At 50.7% G+C, this 19,643-nt stretch overlaps 1 protein-coding gene across 1 annotated transcript in view; it reads left to right on the plus strand.

Moving 5' to 3' along the window:
* Nucleotides 1-19,643, plus strand: part of cntrl (centriolin) — a 38,388-nt gene that overhangs the window by 13,197 nt on the left and 5,548 nt on the right. Inside the window, exons 13-37 of the mRNA XM_061261274.1 lie at nucleotides 346-499; nucleotides 1,529-1,749; nucleotides 2,070-2,225; nucleotides 2,741-2,875; nucleotides 3,626-3,771; nucleotides 4,883-5,069; nucleotides 5,489-5,653; nucleotides 7,014-7,193; nucleotides 7,866-7,982; nucleotides 8,566-8,692; nucleotides 9,158-9,300; nucleotides 10,317-10,509; nucleotides 10,910-11,196; nucleotides 11,960-12,105; nucleotides 12,466-12,652; nucleotides 13,129-13,259; nucleotides 13,389-13,529; nucleotides 13,844-13,970; nucleotides 14,362-14,526; nucleotides 15,408-15,567; nucleotides 16,754-16,869; nucleotides 17,511-17,728; nucleotides 18,333-18,490; nucleotides 19,025-19,098; nucleotides 19,351-19,518. Coding sequence (XP_061117258.1) covers nucleotides 346-499; nucleotides 1,529-1,749; nucleotides 2,070-2,225; nucleotides 2,741-2,875; nucleotides 3,626-3,771; nucleotides 4,883-5,069; nucleotides 5,489-5,653; nucleotides 7,014-7,193; nucleotides 7,866-7,982; nucleotides 8,566-8,692; nucleotides 9,158-9,300; nucleotides 10,317-10,509; nucleotides 10,910-11,196; nucleotides 11,960-12,105; nucleotides 12,466-12,652; nucleotides 13,129-13,259; nucleotides 13,389-13,529; nucleotides 13,844-13,970; nucleotides 14,362-14,526; nucleotides 15,408-15,567; nucleotides 16,754-16,869; nucleotides 17,511-17,728; nucleotides 18,333-18,490; nucleotides 19,025-19,098; nucleotides 19,351-19,518 — 4,002 coding nt within the window. The remainder of the gene's footprint in view (nucleotides 1-345; nucleotides 500-1,528; nucleotides 1,750-2,069; nucleotides 2,226-2,740; nucleotides 2,876-3,625; nucleotides 3,772-4,882; nucleotides 5,070-5,488; nucleotides 5,654-7,013; nucleotides 7,194-7,865; nucleotides 7,983-8,565; nucleotides 8,693-9,157; nucleotides 9,301-10,316; nucleotides 10,510-10,909; nucleotides 11,197-11,959; nucleotides 12,106-12,465; nucleotides 12,653-13,128; nucleotides 13,260-13,388; nucleotides 13,530-13,843; nucleotides 13,971-14,361; nucleotides 14,527-15,407; nucleotides 15,568-16,753; nucleotides 16,870-17,510; nucleotides 17,729-18,332; nucleotides 18,491-19,024; nucleotides 19,099-19,350; nucleotides 19,519-19,643) is intronic.

The following is a 19,643-nucleotide window of genomic DNA, read 5'->3' on the forward strand; positions in this document are numbered from 1 at the left end:
AAATGGCCCCTTAACCGAAGCCTCTGCCCTTGTGTTTGTCTGGTCAGTGGCAGTACTCATTGTGTAACTGGTGCCAGCATACAAGTGACATTTGTCACATGAGTGATCACATGAGTTTGATGGATGATTAGAGGTCTTTGCCACAGTATTCTTAAAGCGCTGAATGCCCCCAGAACACCTGGATGCGTTCAACCTGATTCATTGAAATGAATCCAGTCATGTACCTGTAGCCACTACTGGGCTACAGGCTAACTACAGGCTAACTGTGATTAACTGGCTGTGTTTCTGCCCGACCCCCGTCCTTCAACCCTTCTCACCCGTTTGCTCCGCCCCCCCCCCCCCCAGGCCCATGTGACAGCTCAGGTGTCCAGTAAGACCCAGCAGCTGGACATCATGAGCAGGAAGTGCAGAGAGCTGGAGGGCAGGCTGGATGACATGCTCACCCGCATCGCCAAGGAGACGGAGGAGATCAAGGACCTGGAGCAACAGCTGACTGATGGTGAGGGAGGGAGGGAAGACGGAGGGAGGGTGAGAGGGAAGGGTAAAGGAGGTAGGGTGCAATTATGGAGAGAACAGAGCACAGTATGGCACCTGACTGGGACCTGTGTTCTTTGTTTTTTTCCCCTCAAACAGCACAGCCCCCCTTTTCTTGCTACTCCTTTGATGTTTTCCCTGAAACAGACCGCTTTAAATATTAACCAGTCCTACTCAGATTTTTTAATAACATGAATTCGGTGAAATGTCATTGTTTACAAAGGCCACACTGCTGCTCTTGGAGACCAGAAGCCTGTTGCCTCATAAAGGACATTTTGAGATGGACCATCTTTTCAATGGCGCGTGATGAATTAATGATGTGTGAATTTTGAATGGCACATGTGATATTAACTCGAGCATGATGTTGTGTTTCACCAAGTTAGAAGTGCATTGCGCCAGCACAGCAGATTTACAAGAAATGATGTAAATAGTGGAAAAGTTAACCATTTCCCTTTTTGTATCTTTATAAAAGTGACACACTGTCAGGGTACAAAGGCTGAGTCTTTTTTTAACCTGGCAGTTATGAAATCAGAAGTCCTAATCAAAGTTACGCACCAAAAATCTATTGCAGCAAAAAAGTTATGATGTGTGTTTTGTAGTAAAGCAAGCAGGAAAGCAAGTAGGCAAACAGCTATAGACCAATTTATCAATGGCAGGCTGTTTCTTCCTCAGAAATGTTGATTGAGGGCAGACCTGGGTAAATCACAAAATTGTTTTGGATTCAAATACTTTTCCACTGTTTACTGAGCTTGTCTGGTGAATTGGAACCCATGAAATACTCCCCCACCTTCTGATCCTCAATTGTACGAGGCAAGATCACAGAAAAGTATTCAATATTTGAATCCAAAGCGACCCAGGTCTGATTTAGGGTTTAAAATTCAATGAAGAGGCTTCATCAGGATCCAGCTAGGGTCGTTTTTGACCCTGTGGTCATGAAAATGAGAGAAGGGTTAAGTTTCTAGAATACCTTTAAAAAAGTCTGAAATCTCATCAGGTCAAATTGCGGCCAATGAGGCGCTGAAGAGGGACCTGGAGGGCATCATCGCCGGGCTGCAGGAGTACCTGCAGGGGGTGAAAGGTCAGGCCCGCCGCGCCCAGGCAGACTGCCGCCAGCTGGAGAGAGAGCGGGATGCCCTACAGCGCCGTCTGCAGGACAGCGAGGAGCAGCGCAGCCAGCTGGAGATCGTCGCCATGGACGCAGAGAGTGCCCGGGAGGTGAGTCACGAAGGGGCGGAGTCCAGCGTGAAGGCCTGAACGTGTAGGCCTGTCCATTTCCATTTAAGGCAGTCCAGTTCAGGTAAAAGGGAATTGGCAGTTGTTGGGAACTGTCGTTGTAACATTTTTTTTTTCTCCCTCTCCCCCTCCCCCTCTCCCTCTCCCCCTCCCCCTCTCCCTCTCCCCCCCCTCTCTCTCTCTCCCCCTCTCCCCCCCTCTCTCTCTCTCTCTCTCCCTCTCCCTCTCCCCCCCCTCTCACCCCTCTCTCCCCCCCTCCCCCTCTCCCTCTCCCTCTCCCTCTCCCCCCCCCCCTCTCTCAGGAGGCAGTGAGGTTGGAGCAGGAGTTGGACAGGCTGCGTGAGACTCAGACTCAGATCAGTGCGTATGAGGCAGAGCTGGAGGCCCAGCTGCAGCAGCGGGACACAGAGGCCGGGCGGCTGCAGGAGGAGCTGGGCCGACTGCGCAGACTCAGCCAGGTACACGCCCAAAACTACGCATGTGCTGCCTGCTCCCCACTGCTCTCACTGCTGCTGGTGTGGGCGTATCACTGCTGCTGGTGTGGGCTTATCACTGCTGCTGGTGTGGGCTTATGACTGCTGCTGGTGTGGGCTTATAACTGCTGCTGGTGTGGGTTTATAACTGCTGCTGGTGTGGGCTTATCACCGCTGCTGGTGTGGGAGTATCACTGCTGCTGGTGTGGGAGTATCACTGCTGCTGGTGTGGGCTTATGACTGCTGCTGGTGTGGGCTTATAACTGCTGCTGGTGTGGGTTTATAACTGCTGCTGGTGTGGGCTTATCACCGCTGCTGGTGTGGGAGTATCACTGCTGCTGGTGTGGGCTTATAACAGCTGCTGGTGTGGGCTTATGACTGCTGCTGGTGTGGGCTTATAACTGCTGCTGGTGTGGGTTTATAACGGCTGCTGGTGTGGGCTTATAACTGCTGCTGGTGATGGTGATTTGGGCGGTGCTGACCATTTTGCCTCGTTTCAGATGGAGCGCTCTGCTCTGCAGGCGGAGCTGGACAAGGAGAGGCAGGCGAAGGAGAACGCCCTGGTGCAGGCCCAGCTGGCCTCAGAAACACAGCAGGAGAACAAGAAGCTGCTCCAGCAGCTCCACAGCCTACAGGTCAGAGCCATGATAAACACACACTCACACACAGAGACACACACACTCACTCACACACCTACTCTCACGCACACACTCTCTCACACACTCTCACACACATACACACACTCACACACACACATACACACTCACACACACACACATACACACTCACACACACACACACTCACACACAGAGACACACACACACACTCACTCACACTCACTCACACACACTCACACACACTCACACACCTACTCTCACACACACACTCTCTCACACACTCTGACACACACACACTCACACACACACACACACACATACACTCACACACACACTCACACACATACACACACTCACACACACACACACACATACACACACACACACACTCACACACACTCATACACACACACACATACACAAACATACACACACACACACCTAATAGTCTGTCTGTGGTTGTTTAGTAACAGGTCTTTGTGTGTGTTTGTCTCTTTGTGTGGTTGTTTAGTAACAGGACGTTGTGTGTGTGTTTGTCTCTGTGTGGTTGTTTAGTAACAGGACTTTGTGTGTGTATTTGTCTCTGTGTGGTTGTTTAGTAACAAGACTTTGTGTATGTTTTTGTCTCTGTGTGTGGTTGTTTAGTAACAGGACTTTGTGTGTCCGTGTGTGTGTGCATGATTGTTCAGTAACAGGTCATTGTGCGTGTTTTTGTCTCAGTGTGGTTGTGCAGTTCTGGCCCTATGAGTGTGTCTCTGTGCCTGCAGGAGGAGCGCCGTTTGCTCAGGGGGCAGCTGAATGCCCTGCAGGGGGAGCTACAGGAGGCCCGGGGCACCTTGCTGAAGCCACAGGAGGTGACACAGCGCCTGGAGGACCTGAGGAGGAGCATCAGCTCCGGGCTGGGGGAGGTCAGGTGAGAGAAAAGAGAGGGTTGTGCCCCCATTCTTCAGGTTGGTTTAACTGTGTTTGTGTATGTCCGTATGTGTTTCTGTGTGTGTGTGTGTGTGTGTGTGTGTCCGTGTGTCCGTGTGTGTGTTTGTGTGTCCATGTGTTCACGCGTGTGTGTCCATGTGTGTATGTGTGTATGCGTGTCTGTGCAGGTGTGTCTGTGTGTGTGTGCGTGTGTGTGTGTGTGTGTGTGTGTGCATCTGCGTGTGTGTGCGTGTGTGTGTATGTGTGTGTCTGTGCGTGTCTGTGTGGTTGGTAAGTGAGATTGGCTGTGCCTGTGTGGTTGGTAAGTGAGATTGGCTGTGTCTGTGGTTGGTAAGTGAGATTGGCTGTGTCTGTGTGGTTGGTAAGTGAGATTGGCTGTGTCTGTGTGGTTGGTAAGTGAGATTGGCTGTGTCTGCGTGGTTGGTAAGTGAGATTGGCTGTGTCTGTGTGGTTGGTAAGTGAGATTGGCTGTGCCTGTGTGGTTGGTAAGTGAGATTGGCTGTGTCTTTGTGGTTGGTAAGTGAGATTGGCTGTGTCTGTGCGTGTCTGTGTGGTTGGTAAGTGAGATTGGCTGTGCCTGTGTGGTTGGTAAGTGAGATTGGCTGTGCCTGTGTGGTTGGTAAGTGAGATTGGCTGTGTCTGTGCGTGTCTGTGTGGTTGGTAAGTGAGATTGGCTGTGCCTGTGTGGTTGGTAAGTGAGATTGGCTGTGCCTGTGTGGTTGGTAAGTGAGATTGGCTGTGTCTGTGCGTGTCTGTGTGGTTGGTAAGTGAGATTGGCTGTGTCTGTGTGGTTGGTAAGTGGGATTGGCTGTGTCTGTGTGGTTGGTAAGTGAGATTGGCTGTGTCTGTGTGGTTGGTAAGTGGGATTGGCTGTGCCTGTGTGGTTGGTAAGTGAGATTGGCTGTGCCTGTGTGGTTGGTAAGTGAGATTGGCTGTGCCTGTGTGGTTGGTAAGTGAGATTGGCTGTGTCTGTGTGGTTGGTAAGTGAGATTGGCTGTGTCTGTGTGGTTGGTAAGTGAGATTGGCTGTGCCTGTGTGGTTGGTAAGTGGGATTGGCTGTAAGCGCTCACAGTGCCTCCCCCGGTACGCAGGCCGCAGGGTGAGGGGGACGCTCTGGGCTGCAGCCTGGCGCAGCTGCAGCGGGAGCTACGCAGGGCGGTGTTGGACGCGCAGGCGGAGCGTGACGAGGCACACGCCAGGCAGGGCAGGCTGGCTCAGGAGGCCACCGCCCTGCAGGAGAAACTGCGCCGCGGCCAGGAGGAGACGCGGGCGGCCAGGGTGAGTACACTGCCCCGAGCGAGGGCCCCATCTGGGCCTCTTTCAGAGCTCAAGCAGACCGATTCCTGCCATTCCTGCAGGGGAAACTGGCACTGGACAGTCCGTCAGAAACTGCCACTGGACAGCTTGAGTAAGGCGTGTTGTTCTCTTTCCGGCCACCGGGGGGCAGGGTTGCAATGGTGTTTCCTCAGGAGTATGTGTGAATTGTTAATAAACAGGGTACAATTGGCCACCAAATTGGGAGAAAAAACTGGAACAAAAGAAAAAAGAAACTTCCACTGAGCAGTGTTTTTAGCTCATGTGCTTGCTATTTCAGGTCTGGCATTTGCCCTTCTAAAGTGTCTTTGTGACAGTCTTCTGTAAAAAGCGATACACAAATAGAATTAAATTGAATTGAAATGAGCATTGCCTCTCACTAGGAGGCAGCAGAGAGGCGGGAGGGTGAGAGGGAGGTGGAGCTACGGAGGCTAAAGGAGGAGCTCCGGGAGGCGCAGGAGGTGCAGAGCCTGACTGAGCAGCGTCTGCAGGAGGTGGAGGAGGAGAGAGACCGCCAGCTCGCTGAGCTGGAGGACAAGGACAACCAGGTCAGAGGTCACAATCGCTGTATCAGCATCGATTAATTTAACCTTTATTTAACCAGGAAGAGTAAGAAAAGTAGAGTAAGAAAATACTGTGCCTGTCATAGGGACTTTAAAGGCATACCATGCAGGATTTTCACCTTGAAAATATTGTAAAACAAACTCAGTCATTGCTATGATACACTGGCAACCTGTGCCTGTGTTCACTTCTGCCCAATACCGTGCTTGTCTATTTGCATATGTTATTATAAAAACTCCTCTTCTGGGCGTGGTCCTTTTTTATTTTTGTACTGTATCTGAAAAAGCATGTGTCCAATACACTGAACTCATACACTCCCTGGTCCAGTAGAAGTAGGGCAAGAGGAGACGTGTAAGGATTGGCTACTACAGTGGTGAGCTGGGTTAGCTTGCTGGCTAACCATTTAGCAAGTGGCTGGCTAGTGTTTGGTACCTGTTGTTATTAGCTAACTAAATTCAGTGTAGTACTTCAGCAGGCCTTGATGGCTGGGGACCACTGCACAGTACTACTGCTTATATATTTGGTAGATTGTACCAGCTAATTTCCTCTGGGCACTCATGCCTTGATTCCTGAACTTTCAGAATTTACATTTACATTTTAGTCATTTGGCAGACGAAATGTAAATGTAAATTCTGAAAGTTCAGGAATCAAGGCATGAGTTCCCTGCCCAGAGGAAATTAGCTGGTACAATCTACCAAATATATAAGCAGTAGTACTGTGCAGTGGTCCCCAGCCATCAAGGCCTGCTGAAGTACTACACTGAATTTAGTTAGCTAATAACAACAGCTACCAACTGCAAAGTTACCGAACACTAGCCAGCCACTTGCTAAATGGCTTGAGATGACATGAGATGTCTGATAAAATGTGTTTGTGAGTATGTGTGCCTATGTTATGTTATGGTTTGCTAGAGCAGACTGAAATCCACTGCTGCTAGCCATGGCTAGTATCAGCACCTACGACGTTTAGCTATAGAAACAGGAGTAATATCTTGCTAAATGGCTTATGTGGAAAGCAACTACTGAAGCAGATGTTTTACGAATCATATTAGGCGTTGGTTTTCTTCGCTCATTGCTGTCACACCATGGTGTGCAATGGCTAGAATCATCTTGGGGGTGCCGTGGGCAGTGTTGAGTGGGGGCTTGGACATTTTTTTGTATGAAACAAAGAGCCACATTAAGGCCTAAAATTCAGTATAGTATGCCTCTAAAAAAGTAGCCACTTACATCCGCGGTGCAAATATGAAATGGTGGATAGTTCATGGGTCCATTTAGGTCCATAAGGCGCCACGGTCAAAGGTGCTCTCAGATGGAATCTGTGTTTTGGTAAGACGAGCGGTTGCGTCTGCAGGTGAAGGCAGAGGAATCTCGAACCGGACTGCACCTGCGCTCTCTGGAAGACGAGATACGGGAGCTGAAGCGCTCCATGACCACGGCGGACAAGATGGCCGCCCGGCAGCTGACCGCAGCCAAAGACCAGCTGCGCTCCCTGCACGGCACGGTGCGCAAGATCAACCAGGAGAGGGCTGAGGTGAGGACTCTCCGAAAACCCCAAAACTAACACGCGCGCGGCAACACTGAGCGGGGAACACGACCCGTCGGGTCGGCATGGAACTGAAGGCAGACAGATGTTATGTCATACGCGGTGTGTGTATGTGTGTGAGGGTGGATTTGTGGGTACAGGAACAGACCTGGATCAAACACGTTTTTGATTCAAATACTTTTCTGTGCTAGACTGATCTTACCTGGTGCAGTTGGGCCAACCAAGAGGACTGGAAGGCAGGGTTGGCACTGAGATTATTTCATAGGTTCCAGTATAGCAGACAAAAAATTGTTTCATCCAAAACAATTATGTATTTGACCCAGGTCTGCTATAACTGTGATATGAGGCCCGTGGCTGTGTGTGTGGGATTGTGGGTAGAGACCTGTGATGTCATGTCCCTGAGCGTGTGTGTGGGATTGTGGGTAGAGACCTGTGATGTCATGTCCCTGAGTGTGTGTGGGATTGTGGGTAGAGACCTGTGATGTCATGTCCCTGAGTGTGTGTGTGGGATTGTGGGTAGAGACCTGTGATGTCATGTCCCTGAGTGTGTGTGGGATTGTGGGTAGAGACCTGTGATGTCATGTCCCTGAGCGTGTGTGGGATTGTGGGTAGAGACCTGTGATGCCATGTCCCTGAGTGTGTGTGTGGGATTGTGGGTAGGATGCGGAGGAGTTGGAAGGGTTCAGGATGGAGGCAGCGGCTGTCGCCCAGGACCTGGCGCGGGCGGAGGCTGAGATCCAGCTCCTGCAGAAACTCCTGAAGGACAGAGAGCAGCAGGTGAGACGGCCCTGTCAACTACCAGCTTTCACACACTATTAACACCCATATTTCCCCTTTCTTCAGTCCGTAGTCACCCATCCACCCTTTCCACAAGCTTCAAGTTCAACCCAGACCTGGGCCAAATGCACAATTGTTTTGGATTCAAATACTTTTTCTGTGCTCGATTGATCTTGCCTGATGCAATTGAGCCAACCAAGATGTTGGCTCCCTTTACTGTGCTTGTCTGGTGTATTGGAACCTATGAAATACTCTCAAAAAGTGCAAACCCTGCCTGTCATTTTGGTTGGCTCAACTGCACCAGGCAAGATCAATCGAGCGCAGAAAAGTATTTGAATCCGAAAAAAAAATGTATTTGACCCAGGTCTGGTCACTACCCTGTCAACACGCTTCCACTGACCTCAACCCGCTGTCACACATAGCCACCATTTCATTATATTCAACCTACAGTTACTTCCACTGCGTAATGCTGAGATCTCAGTTCTCAGTGGTGCTCACTCTGAACACCTCACTGTAATAAGGCTACAGCAGAAGACACCTCTTCAGCATAATGTGTATGCCTGTGTGTGTTTGTGCATGATAGATGCTTGAGTTGGACAGCAGTGTCCAGGGCGTTCAGCGGGAGGACTTGGAGCGTCTAACTCGCTCCCTGGACAGGCAGCAGGCTCAGACTAAGCGACTCTGGGAGCAGCTGGCCCAAGCCAAAGACGGTGAGAATGCAGCCCATGCCGCTTCAGCTGCCTCCGGGCACGTCGGTACCCGAGCCCCAGGCTTTTAGGCCTCCTGGAGCTCTATGGAAAAAGATATACTGGTATCTGCAGCCATACCATCCTGCACCCAGCTCCTGCAAAATGGCTGGGTGCAGGTGTGGGCTTGGTTAGTACTTGGATGGGGGACCTCCTGGGAAAAACAAATTTTCTGCTGGAAGTGACTTTGTTGGGCCAGTAGGGGGCGATCGTCCCTCTGGTCAAATTATTCCCAATGCACCAGTGCAGTGATGGGGACACTATGCTGTGGGAGACGGCATCTATCTATCTATAACCTATGCCGTAATAACTGACCAAAACACATAGATTCAGTCTTAAATCTAAAACCCAATCTTTAAAGTGCCAGTTTTCTTGTGTGAGAGAGTGGGGCTTCAGCACCTTTTGATGTGTGCTGCTTTGTCTTCGTAGATAACAGGGGTAACTTGGAGGAGCTGATGGAGGAAATTGGGGTGCTACGGGACACCCTGGCCCAGCAATGCAGCTTCATATCTAATCTCGGGGACCCCCACAGGAGCAGGGGCTGCTGGTACTACGTCCCATCACCAGCAAACGTAAGGCACTGTGCTGGTGAAGCCAAACGCATGACTCTACACCGTGTACCTGGAAGTATTTCTAATTCACTGGCTAACTAGTGGAGCAGTACTTCACTAGTTAGTCCTCACATCTTAGAATGGCGATGCAAGCCTGATTAAATCACATGAGACTGCAAAGAAGCATAAATATTTTTTTATCTATTCACCCTGTTCAGTGCATTCAATTAAGAATTAATATATTATATAAGCACACAGACAGTTGAAATATGAACGTTTGGACCCAATGGGAGATGCCGAATTGGAAGGAAAGACCAGGGTTCTGTTCTTCCAGCACCTAGCAGTACTCATTAATTCATTCCCGTTCATTGCTTCACAATTAAAACCCCCCAAACAAACCTAATCGTCTCTAAATCTAAACCAGGCTCCCCATAATATTACTAGATAGATAGTGATTTAGATTTTTTTTGGTGCCATTTTGCTTCTGAAAAGCAAACTCACCCTCAGGGTGCTAGCTCTAATGCTTTTAGCACCTAAAAGACACAAATATTAGTAAATAACAACCTTAAACATTTCACAGTGAGTCTCGTAGTAAAATGTATCTATGCCTTCAATGTGGTTTTTATAATGACCCCATTGGTTTAAGTGCAGTAAACACAGAGCAAAATTAACATAATAATTTATGGCTTCTAAAGTAAGAGTAACATTGTTGAACAGTCAGTGTACTTATGAAACAATTTCATAGTTTAGTCTTTTCTAATTGTCTATATTTCTTTGATGACCTGTTACAGTAAGCCCAGACATTAATTTTGTTTTACATTTGTGTGTGGAATGGCCATTGCGATTACATTGCAGGCAGAACATTTGTCCTTCCTACCTATGTGGTAATTGAAAAACTCCTGACTATGAGTAGAATGCTTCCAGCTTCAATAGGCGCAGAAGTCTCTGTGGCTGTGATTTGTTTCTTTGTTTTTACTGAATTGAGGCATTGACGTCACTGACAGCAGATCTGCCCCCCATCCACCCCATTCCCCCAGCCCCCTAGTGTCGGCTCTCAGGGCACACACGACTCTGGCCTCGGCTCGCAGTACCCCCCCTCGCCCGACAGGGGGCGCCACACGGGCCGGAGAGGCAGGAAGGAGAGAGCGGAACAGGCGGTGCCCCTTGCCGGAGGGTATTGGATGTACTCCCCTCTCAGAAGCAGGCGTTCCAGGACGTACGGGAGGAGAGGTGATTCTCGATCATAACAGTGAAATGTGTTGTCTATGACATTACAAACTGCATTCATCTGTCAAAATATAGGTTCAGATATTAACTTTTCATCATAATTCTGGAGTTGGAATGGAACTGTAATGGTAGATCGGGTATGGGCAACTCCAGAGGGCCAGTGTGTGTACAGGATTTTACTGGCTCGATCAGCTAATTAGCCATACGCACCATGTCCGATTCCCTCGCAAAGATCGTGTAAATGATTGGGTAATTGAATAATTAACTGCAGTTTCTGGTCTGTAATCCAGAAAACGCATACGGCCCTCGTTGGCCATCCCTGCGGTCTTTAGCCGGGGGTGGCCTGTACTGTCGGTAGTGGACCGTGCTTCACTGGACTCTTAACGGCTTCCCGTGTCTGCAGGCGACCCGGGGGACAGCGGGGGGGGTAGTGACGGAGACAGCGGCGTCTCGGGGCGTCACTTCACCACCCCGCCCGGACCCGCCAACTACACCCTGCTCCCCGACGGCTCCGCCCTCCCGCCCGGCACCGTCATCTACGCGCCCCCGGCCGTCTACGGACCGCCCCCGCTCTACGGACCGCCCCCGCCGGGAGCCCCCCCGCTCTACGGCCCGCCCCCCGCCAGCTTCTCCACGCCCCTGGTCCCTGCGGGGGTCCTGCACTGCAACGTCCCCCGGCACCAGGACGCGGTGCGTCGCCCACAAACCCCGCGCTCCTCTCCTCTGGCCTTTCGGCTACGCCCGTCAGTTCAGCGAGGGTCGCACCAGGCGAGGGGAACAGAGCCGTTAGTTACCGTTACAACGATGTTTGATGTTTTTACGTTTTTGTCTATTTTTAAGATAGATAGCTTGGTAGATCATTGCATTTCTACAGTGCTTTTCTAAACACTCAAAGGGCTTTACAGTGGTGAAGGGGAAACTTACCTCAACCACCACCAATGTGTAGGTCGCGCCTAGTTTATGTTTGGTCCACATGCAAAATCAAGGAATACTTGCACATCGAGTGACATGGAGTGGAGAAATGAGGATGGAGTTCAGTTTCTTCATTGCCTTTTTGTGACACTGGTTCTGGAGCCTGCGTGTAGACCAGTGGTCCTCAATCCTGGTGCTGGAGTGCCACAGGGTCCTGGACTTTGTTATTACTCAGCACTCCAGTAGCAGAGCAATTGACCAGTTAAAGCATTTGATTGGTTGCACAGCTAATTCAGATTACCTGGTCATTGGGTCTCAATCAGCTGCTTATGGTTAAAACAATAGCCTGCAGGCTACGTGGCTCTCCAGAGCTAAGAGTTGGGGTTGCTGGTGTCTGCCAAAAAGCCTACTCCTCTGACACAGGGTACGCTGTACACAGACTGACCAATCTGTTTAGGCGAGAGCATAGTTAGGAGTGGCACCTGTAAGCTGAACAGCGTGCGGAGGCAGTGGGGGTGATGCTGAGTGTGGCCCCCTGCAGGAGAGAGAGCTGGCGCAGCTGCTGGAGCAGAAGAGGAAGGAGGAGCATCTGGGCGCAGACGTGCAGAGGCTGCAGAACCAGCGGGCTGAGCTGGAGGAGGAGGTGCAGGAGCTGAGGCGAGCCGTCAGCCGAATGCGCAGACAGAGGTGACCCGCCTGCAACTACTGTTACCTGCCATAATATTAATATCAGCATCAGTGGATTTAAATGTGCTGTAATGCTGCATAAAAATGTAAGCTCATACCACATCTACAATTTGACAGCTTTGTAATTTAGGCATTTGGCAGGCACACCTTGCAAAGCAACTTTAAACATTTTCATTTAGCAGGATAATCTCCACTGGAGCTAGACATTGTTCAAGTTACAATGAACTCACCCAGCATCTGTGGGTAAATCTCCAAGGGGTAACCGTGACAAAACAAACATTAATGGTCCGATGACAGGTCCTTGTGGAACACCACAGTGTGGTTTATCTGTGGTAATAGTCACTTGTGCTCCCTCCTCAGGGAGTCTCTGGTGGGCAGTGGAAGCTCGTTGGTGGAGGAGGTGCAGGAGTCCCTGCGGCAGCAGGGGGAGGTGCTGGGGGAGGTGGGGTGCGTAGAGAAGACGCTGCTTCGCCGGCGGGCGGAGCTGAGGGAGGCCGACAGACTGCTGCTGGAGGCTGAGAGCGACCTGAAAGACACCAGGGCAAAGGTCAGTCCTGGCCTCCCCTCCCCTCCTCCCTCCATCCATCGAAAACATGCTGCACATTCCTTTAATGTCCCTAGAGTCTCACACTTCTGACTCATAGAGTCACACTCATGGAGACCATAAAGTCCGTAGACAGTTTTTTCACTGTTTGCCAGTTTGGCCAGTGACAGATGTGGCTTTTCTGTTGTCTGGGCTATAACAGACAAATGTGGGTTTTCTGTAGTTTGGGCTGTGGCAGAGAGATGTGGGCTTTCTGTTGTTTGGGTTATGAGAGATAGATGTGGGGTTTCTGTTATTTAGGCTATGAGAGATAGATGTGGGTTGTCTGTTATTTGGGCTATGAGTGATAGATGTGGGTTTTCTGTTGTTTGGGCTATGAGAGATAGATGTGGGTTTTCTGTTATTTGGGCTATGAGAGATAGATGTGGGTTTTCTGTTTGGGCTGTGGCAGACAGATGTGCATTCCATTTTTGCTACAGACCAGAGACACCCTGCAGCGCTACAGCGAGGCCCAGCGGCACGTGGAAGACACAGAGCGAGAGCTGGAGGAGCTGGAGAAGCGTGCTCAGGACAGCGCCACCCAGCTGGTGGAGGCCAACCTGCAGCTCAGGTACACAGCACAGCCTGAGCAGAGGGTGAATATGGGGGGGATGAGATCAGAGCACATGGAAGTGCCAGATGACAGATACCTCACAGAGTCCTAATGAGTTTTTGGTGACCCCCCCCCCTCTCTTCTCAGGACCCTGCAGGAGGAGGTGCAGGAGCTGCGGAGGCAAAGGGTGGAGCAGGAGCGAACTCTGCAAGAGGTTGAGGAGGTGGTGGAGTCCCAGGATGCTTTGTTCCAGGACCTTAGCAGTAAGGTGCAGACTGCTACAAAGAGGTGGGTTCACTACCACCACCACCCCCACCCCCCGACCAGTGACATCACCTTTGGTTACATTAAATTACACATACAAAGCCTTACAGCACAAATGATTAATTAAATACTAGGTTGAAAATGCTTTCTCAGTATGTTTTTTTTGGCCGGGATAGTATCAATGATAATGACAAGCTGATAATATTATTGGTGGCCTAGAACATTCATACGTTGTTAGCTGACATTTTTTCTTCATACAAGTTCACTGCTCTAATCATGGGATTTAGATGAGCTCGTGTCTCGGTTTAGTATTTTGCCCTATGTGTGTTTGGCTACAGGCTGGAGGCCTTGCAGAGCGAGCTGGATCAGGCCGAGAGCAGAGAGGCTCGGCACCTGGAGACCCTGAGAGAGGCAGAGAGCATGCTGGGACAGCGCCGGAGCGAGCTAGATGCACTCAGCACCAAGGTCATTTATTACTGTATCAAGTATACTACAGACACACACACTCACACACCCTCACAGACATACACACATACATGTTGTCTAGCGTATTTGACACTTTATATGACAGTTATTATTCGGGCAAATGTCATTTAGGTTATTGGTTTATTATATGCCACAGGGTCCTTGGACTTTGTTATTACTCTATTAACTGACTATTATATATTATGTATAATTATATATTTGTTATGACTTTATTATATATTATAGGGGTTTGAGTTTGCTATCTCAGACGGGGGGGAGTGCTTTGAAGTCAAAACTTGGGGTACATCAAAATGCCCATCAATTGGGACTGTCCCATATCAGTGTGGATGTCAGCTCTCCCTGGCTCTGACGAGGCTGCTTTCGGGGGTAGGTGGCCCAGCAGAAGGAGGAATTGGCTGTCCTGGACAGGAAGCTTGGGCAGAGGCACGAAGAAGAGCGCCTCCTACAGGACAGTGGGGAGCAGCGTAGGAGGAGCCTGGTGGAGGTGCTGAAACAGGGAGAGGAGGAGGTGCAGGACCTGCAGAGGCACATTAAGGTGAGAAGCTCCATACCTTTCCAAAAAACCCATGGCTGTTTCTAAGGCAACATTGCGCTTGTTATTCCTTCAGCATCATTAGTGGAAATTATGCTGGAATTAGTGCTGCAATTCGTTTTAGACCAATTAGACCATCATTGAGCAGAGTTGCGTTGCATTCTTATTTTTACTGTTCACTGACCAACAAATGACACCATGCAGTACATTTTAATGAGCAAAATCATTCATAACAACCATTGATAAATTCCTCTGACTGCTTAACTATCTCCAAGGTTAAGCGTCCAGTGTAGGCTGGGTCAGAGCCCCTGAGGAGGGCCTGCTGATGCAGGCGTGAGCTGGGCCTGCTGATGCAGGCGTGAGCTGGGCCTGCTGATGCAGGCGTGAGCTGGGCCTGCTGATGCAGGCGTGAGCTGGGCCTGCTGATGCAGGCGTGAGCTGAAGCACGGCACTCGTTCCAGTCGCTTGTTTTTTCACCTGCTACTTCCGTTCCTTGTGTCCTTTCCTTGTGTCCTTTCCTTGCTTCTCGCTCCAACCATTGGGGGAAGCAAGGAAATAAAACGTGAATTCGGCAAATGGAATGTGCTTGCTCCTTCCTCAGTTTGAAGCCACATCAGTCAGTCGTGGCAGATGCGTGGCAGATGGGGAGAGGTGTATCCGCATTTTGATCATTTATACGTCATTCCAAAAAAAAACTACTTCCGCAAAGGATACGCTCGTATTTCCTTGCTCAAGAAATCTTCAGGAGCCTCCTAGAAACAGGAACATGAACATTTCATGGATTGGAATGTTTTTAAAGATCAATCGATTTGTCAGGCAAGAGGAAGAGGGAGGACACAATAAGCGGTTGGAATGAGCCCACTGTCTCTCTGCCCCCGTCTCAGGAGTTGCGAGCGGACCTGGAGACCCTCCGCAGCCTGAAGGGGGAGCTGGACTCCCTGGTGGTGGAGCGCAGGGGCCGGGCGGGCCTGCTGAAACAGGAGGTGGAGCACGAGGAACAGACCCTGCAGGGCGTCCTGGCCCAGATCAACAAACACAAAGCAGGTCAGGACCCAAGCTGCGCTGCTGTACGAGTTTACCTCACCCTTACTCAACAGCTCTTACCTCATTATATTACTGTAAAACTACCACTGCCCTTACTCAACAGCTCTTACCTCATTATATTACTGTAAAACTACCACTGCCCTTACTCAACAGCCCTTACCTCATTATATTACTGTAAAACTACCACTGCCCTTACTCAACAGCCCTTACCTCATTATATTACTGTAAAACTACCACTGCCCTTACTCAACAGCTCTTACGTCATTATATTACTGTAAAACTACCACTGCCCTTACTCAACAGCCCTTACCTCATTATATTACTGTAAAACTACCACTGCCCTTACTCAACAGCCCTTACCTCATTATATTACTGTAAAACTACCGCTGCCCTTACTCAACAGCCCTTACCTCATTATATTACTGTAAAACTACCACTGCCCTTACTCAACAGCCCTTACCTCATTATATTACTGTAATACTACCACTGCCCTTACTCAACAGCCCTTACCTCATTGTATTACTGTAAAACTACCACTGCCCTTACTCAACAGATGTTACCTCATTATATTACTGTAAAACTAACACTGCTCTTAATTCATAGTGGCACAGATCTTGTCTCATTATATTACACTAAAATTACCACTTCATTACATTACAGCCGTTTGGCAGACACTATTATCCAGAGCGACATACAATAAAGCACAAAACCATAACAAGGGACAAGTGTGCTGGTTATGGTCAAACCCTAGAGGACAAGTGCTGGACGTGACCGCACTGATAAAAACGTGAACCCTGTATATTAATCAGATAACAAACTGACCAAGAAGCAGCAATAAAACTATAACACTAAGAATAGTAAAATAAGTATACATAAGTGTGATGATTACAATAGATAGCATACATGGCTAATGTATGCTTCCCTAACTGCTGGCCGCCTCCAGCAGAACTGCACTACCATACTACACTCCTCCACAGTTACCACCCCCCCTACTTTGCTCATGGTTTAAATCCTCCCTTCCCTCGGGCAAAGCTAGAGGCAGCTGCTCATTGCCCTGCTGGGGTGCTGACCACAGTCCGCCCCAGCATGGTGCTCATTGGATACTCGAGCGGGGGGCCCACCCCTACACTAGGACAGCAGGATGAGCCCCCAGCGGCCCCTGAGTGTGGTGTTTTTACCCTGCCAGAGCTGAAACACGTCCTGGAGATGGTGCAGCTGGAGACCAGTGAGCTGCAGGGGGTGACCCTGCAACACGAGCAGCGTCTGGACCAGCTTGAACACAGCCAGGAGTCCCTGCTAGAGGTGCATATCTGTAATATAATAATACTCATTTGTTTTTTAACTGACACTTTTGTCTAATGCGACTTACAGTTGATTAGACTAAGCAGGGGACAATGCGGGGTTAACAGCGGTGCGGATCTGATCGTGGCTTATCGGGGCTTGAGCCACCAACTGTCTGGGTCCCAGTCAGTGGCTGATTTATTTAATGGTGTGCCCATCCAAGGCCTGGCTGACGCTCTCCCTCCCTCTCTCTCTCTCTCTCTCTCTCTCTCTCTCTCTCTCTCTCTCCCTCCCTCTCTCTCCCTCCCTCCCTCCCTCTCTCCCTCCCTCCCTCCCTCTCTCCCTCTCTCTCCCTCCCTCTCCCTCTCTCTCCCTCCCTCTCTCCCTCTCTCCCCCTCTCCCTCTCTCCCCCTCTCCCTCCCTCCCTCCCTCTCTCCCTCTCTCCCTCTCCCTCCCTCCCTCTCTCCCTGTTCCTCTCTCTCCCTCGCTCCCTCCCTGTTCCTCTCTCTCCCTCGCTCCCTCCCTGTTCCTCTCTCTCCCTCCCTCCCTCCCTGTTCCTCTCTCTCCCTCCCTCCCTCCCTGTTCCTCTCTCTCCCTCCCTCCCTCCCTGTTCCTCTCTCTCCCTCCCTCCCTCCCTGTTTCTCTCTCTCCCTCTCTCCCAGGCGCGGGCGGAGCTGGAGAGGCTGGCCCAGGCGTCTCAGAGGCAGCGGGCGGAGGGGGAGCGTCAGCGCGGGCAGCTGGAGCAGGAGCGTGCGGAGCTGGAGGCGCTGCGGCAGGAGGCGGGGGAGGCCCGGGGGGGCGTGGAGGCGCAGCAGCGCGACAGGGAGGCGCTGGAGGACCAGTGCAGGAACCTGGAGGCCAGACGGGGCCATGCAGAGAGGTAGGGGGGCACATGGGGCCATGCAGAGAGGTAGGGGGGCAAGTGGGGCCATGCAGAGAGGTAGGGGGGCAAGTGGGGCCATGCAGAGAGGTAGGGGGGCACATGGGGCCATGTAGAGAGGTAAAGGGGCAAATTTTACAAAACTTGCTTTAGGTTACCCTTATAAGGTTCATGTAAGAATTCTAGAACTGTCGCTAAGGCAATGACGCAGCCAGTGAGAGTCCACCACAAGCTTGTGGCCTCAACATCCAATCTCAAAAAACATTGAGGCGATACATACATATAGCGATAGTTATGTTCATTAATAGTCAGTATATGCACCCATGTAAATTTGAAAAGCAACAGTCATCATAGAGTAAATCTAAGTAAACTGTAAACCTCTCCAAATGAACATTGGGTGTGTCACTGAACTGTCAACAACATAGATGCCAAAACATTTACTAAATATTTTAATTTATTTAAATGCGTATCCCGAATAAAAGCTTCACGAAAACCAGTCAACAGTCCCAACACAAAGTAACCACATTGTGTGAGAATTTTGAGAAAGATTGAATATAGAAATGTATTTGCCATGGTGGAAAATCCCCCCCCCGGTGTGCTTCAGGTGCCTGGCGACGGCCGAGGAGGGGGCGAGGGCAGCGGAGGCGGAGCTAACCCGGCTGGAGGCGGAGCTTGGGCAGAGGAAGCGGGAGCACAAGCGGGCGTGTGGCGTGCGCCAGGAGACCAGCCGCGAAGCCGCCGCCGCCCAGCAGCAGTTAGAAGGTGCCGGCAACTGCTGCTCCCTCACACGCCCCAGAATATACCTCCGCACACCGGAGGTCTCCCCATGAGTGGGTCTTAAGCCACAAGTAGGCGGACCTCTCCATGTAGGAGGCCTTTTGGTATGGTGGAAACGTGTCCCCAAGGTACGCCCCACTGGAGTTGGGCATCATGAATGGAGTTATGGCCTTCCCCCACTGCCCCTTTGGAGTCACATGCCCATTTAGATCTGCCCAGAGCTAGCTCCCGTCTGCAGAGATGACCTTCACCACACGCCCCTGTGTAACACAAGGCTTAAACACGGAGGATATCGGATACACAGTTACACAGATGTACAAGTTTTCTGTGTGGAACAGCTCCTCAGCACCTGTACCAGAGATACATACTCTTGTTTCCAGGCTCGATGCAGTGCCAGGTAGCCTCTCCACCAGGGGAATCCGATCTTATCCGTAAAGGGTCAGATAAGGACGAGCATTTGACTTCTGCTCCCAGTAACGGACTGGTGACCTCACGGCAGGCTGTTTGTGTCTGTTCCAGAAAAGCGGGCGGAGCTGAAGGGACTGCAGGAGGCCCTGAGTGACAGCCGTCAGCAGATGCAGCGGGTGGAGGAGGTGAGAGAGATCAGTTAGGCAGGAACAGATAAATAAAGAAATCATTTTTTATTCATCCAAAGCGACTTTGAAAGTTGATTAGACTAAGCAGGGCAGCGCAGGGTTAAGGGCCTTGCTCAAGGGCCCGACAGCTGTGCGGATCTTATTGTGGCTACAACCGGGGCTGGAAACACCAGCCCTCCAGATCCCGGTTAAGCACCTTAGGCTACAGGCTGGCCCCGGTTTGGCTTACGCGCGTTGTCCCGTGTGCAGGATGTGAAAGCGGCCACGAGGAGGCGCGTGGAGCTCCTTGAGGAGCACCAGAGGCAGCAGGAGGAGTTGGAGAAAGGCGCGGAGAGCGTCCGTGAGGTCACGCGCAGGGGGGAGGAGTTGGAGGCGGAGCTAGCCAAGAAGCATGCCCAGTTACAGCAGCAGGAAAAGGTGAGTAGTCTGCTGACAGGCTAACAGCCAATCAAAACCTCCTACAGACCGACCATTTAATGTCCAGCTCAGCAAATGTACACACAGGCGGCACAGACCACTGACCATTCAAAAACCTCCTTCAG

The sequence above is a fragment of the Conger conger genome, chromosome 11 (genome assembly GCF_963514075.1).
Source record: "Conger conger chromosome 11, fConCon1.1, whole genome shotgun sequence".
In the NCBI taxonomy this organism is placed as follows: Eukaryota; Metazoa; Chordata; class Actinopteri; order Anguilliformes; family Congridae; genus Conger; species Conger conger.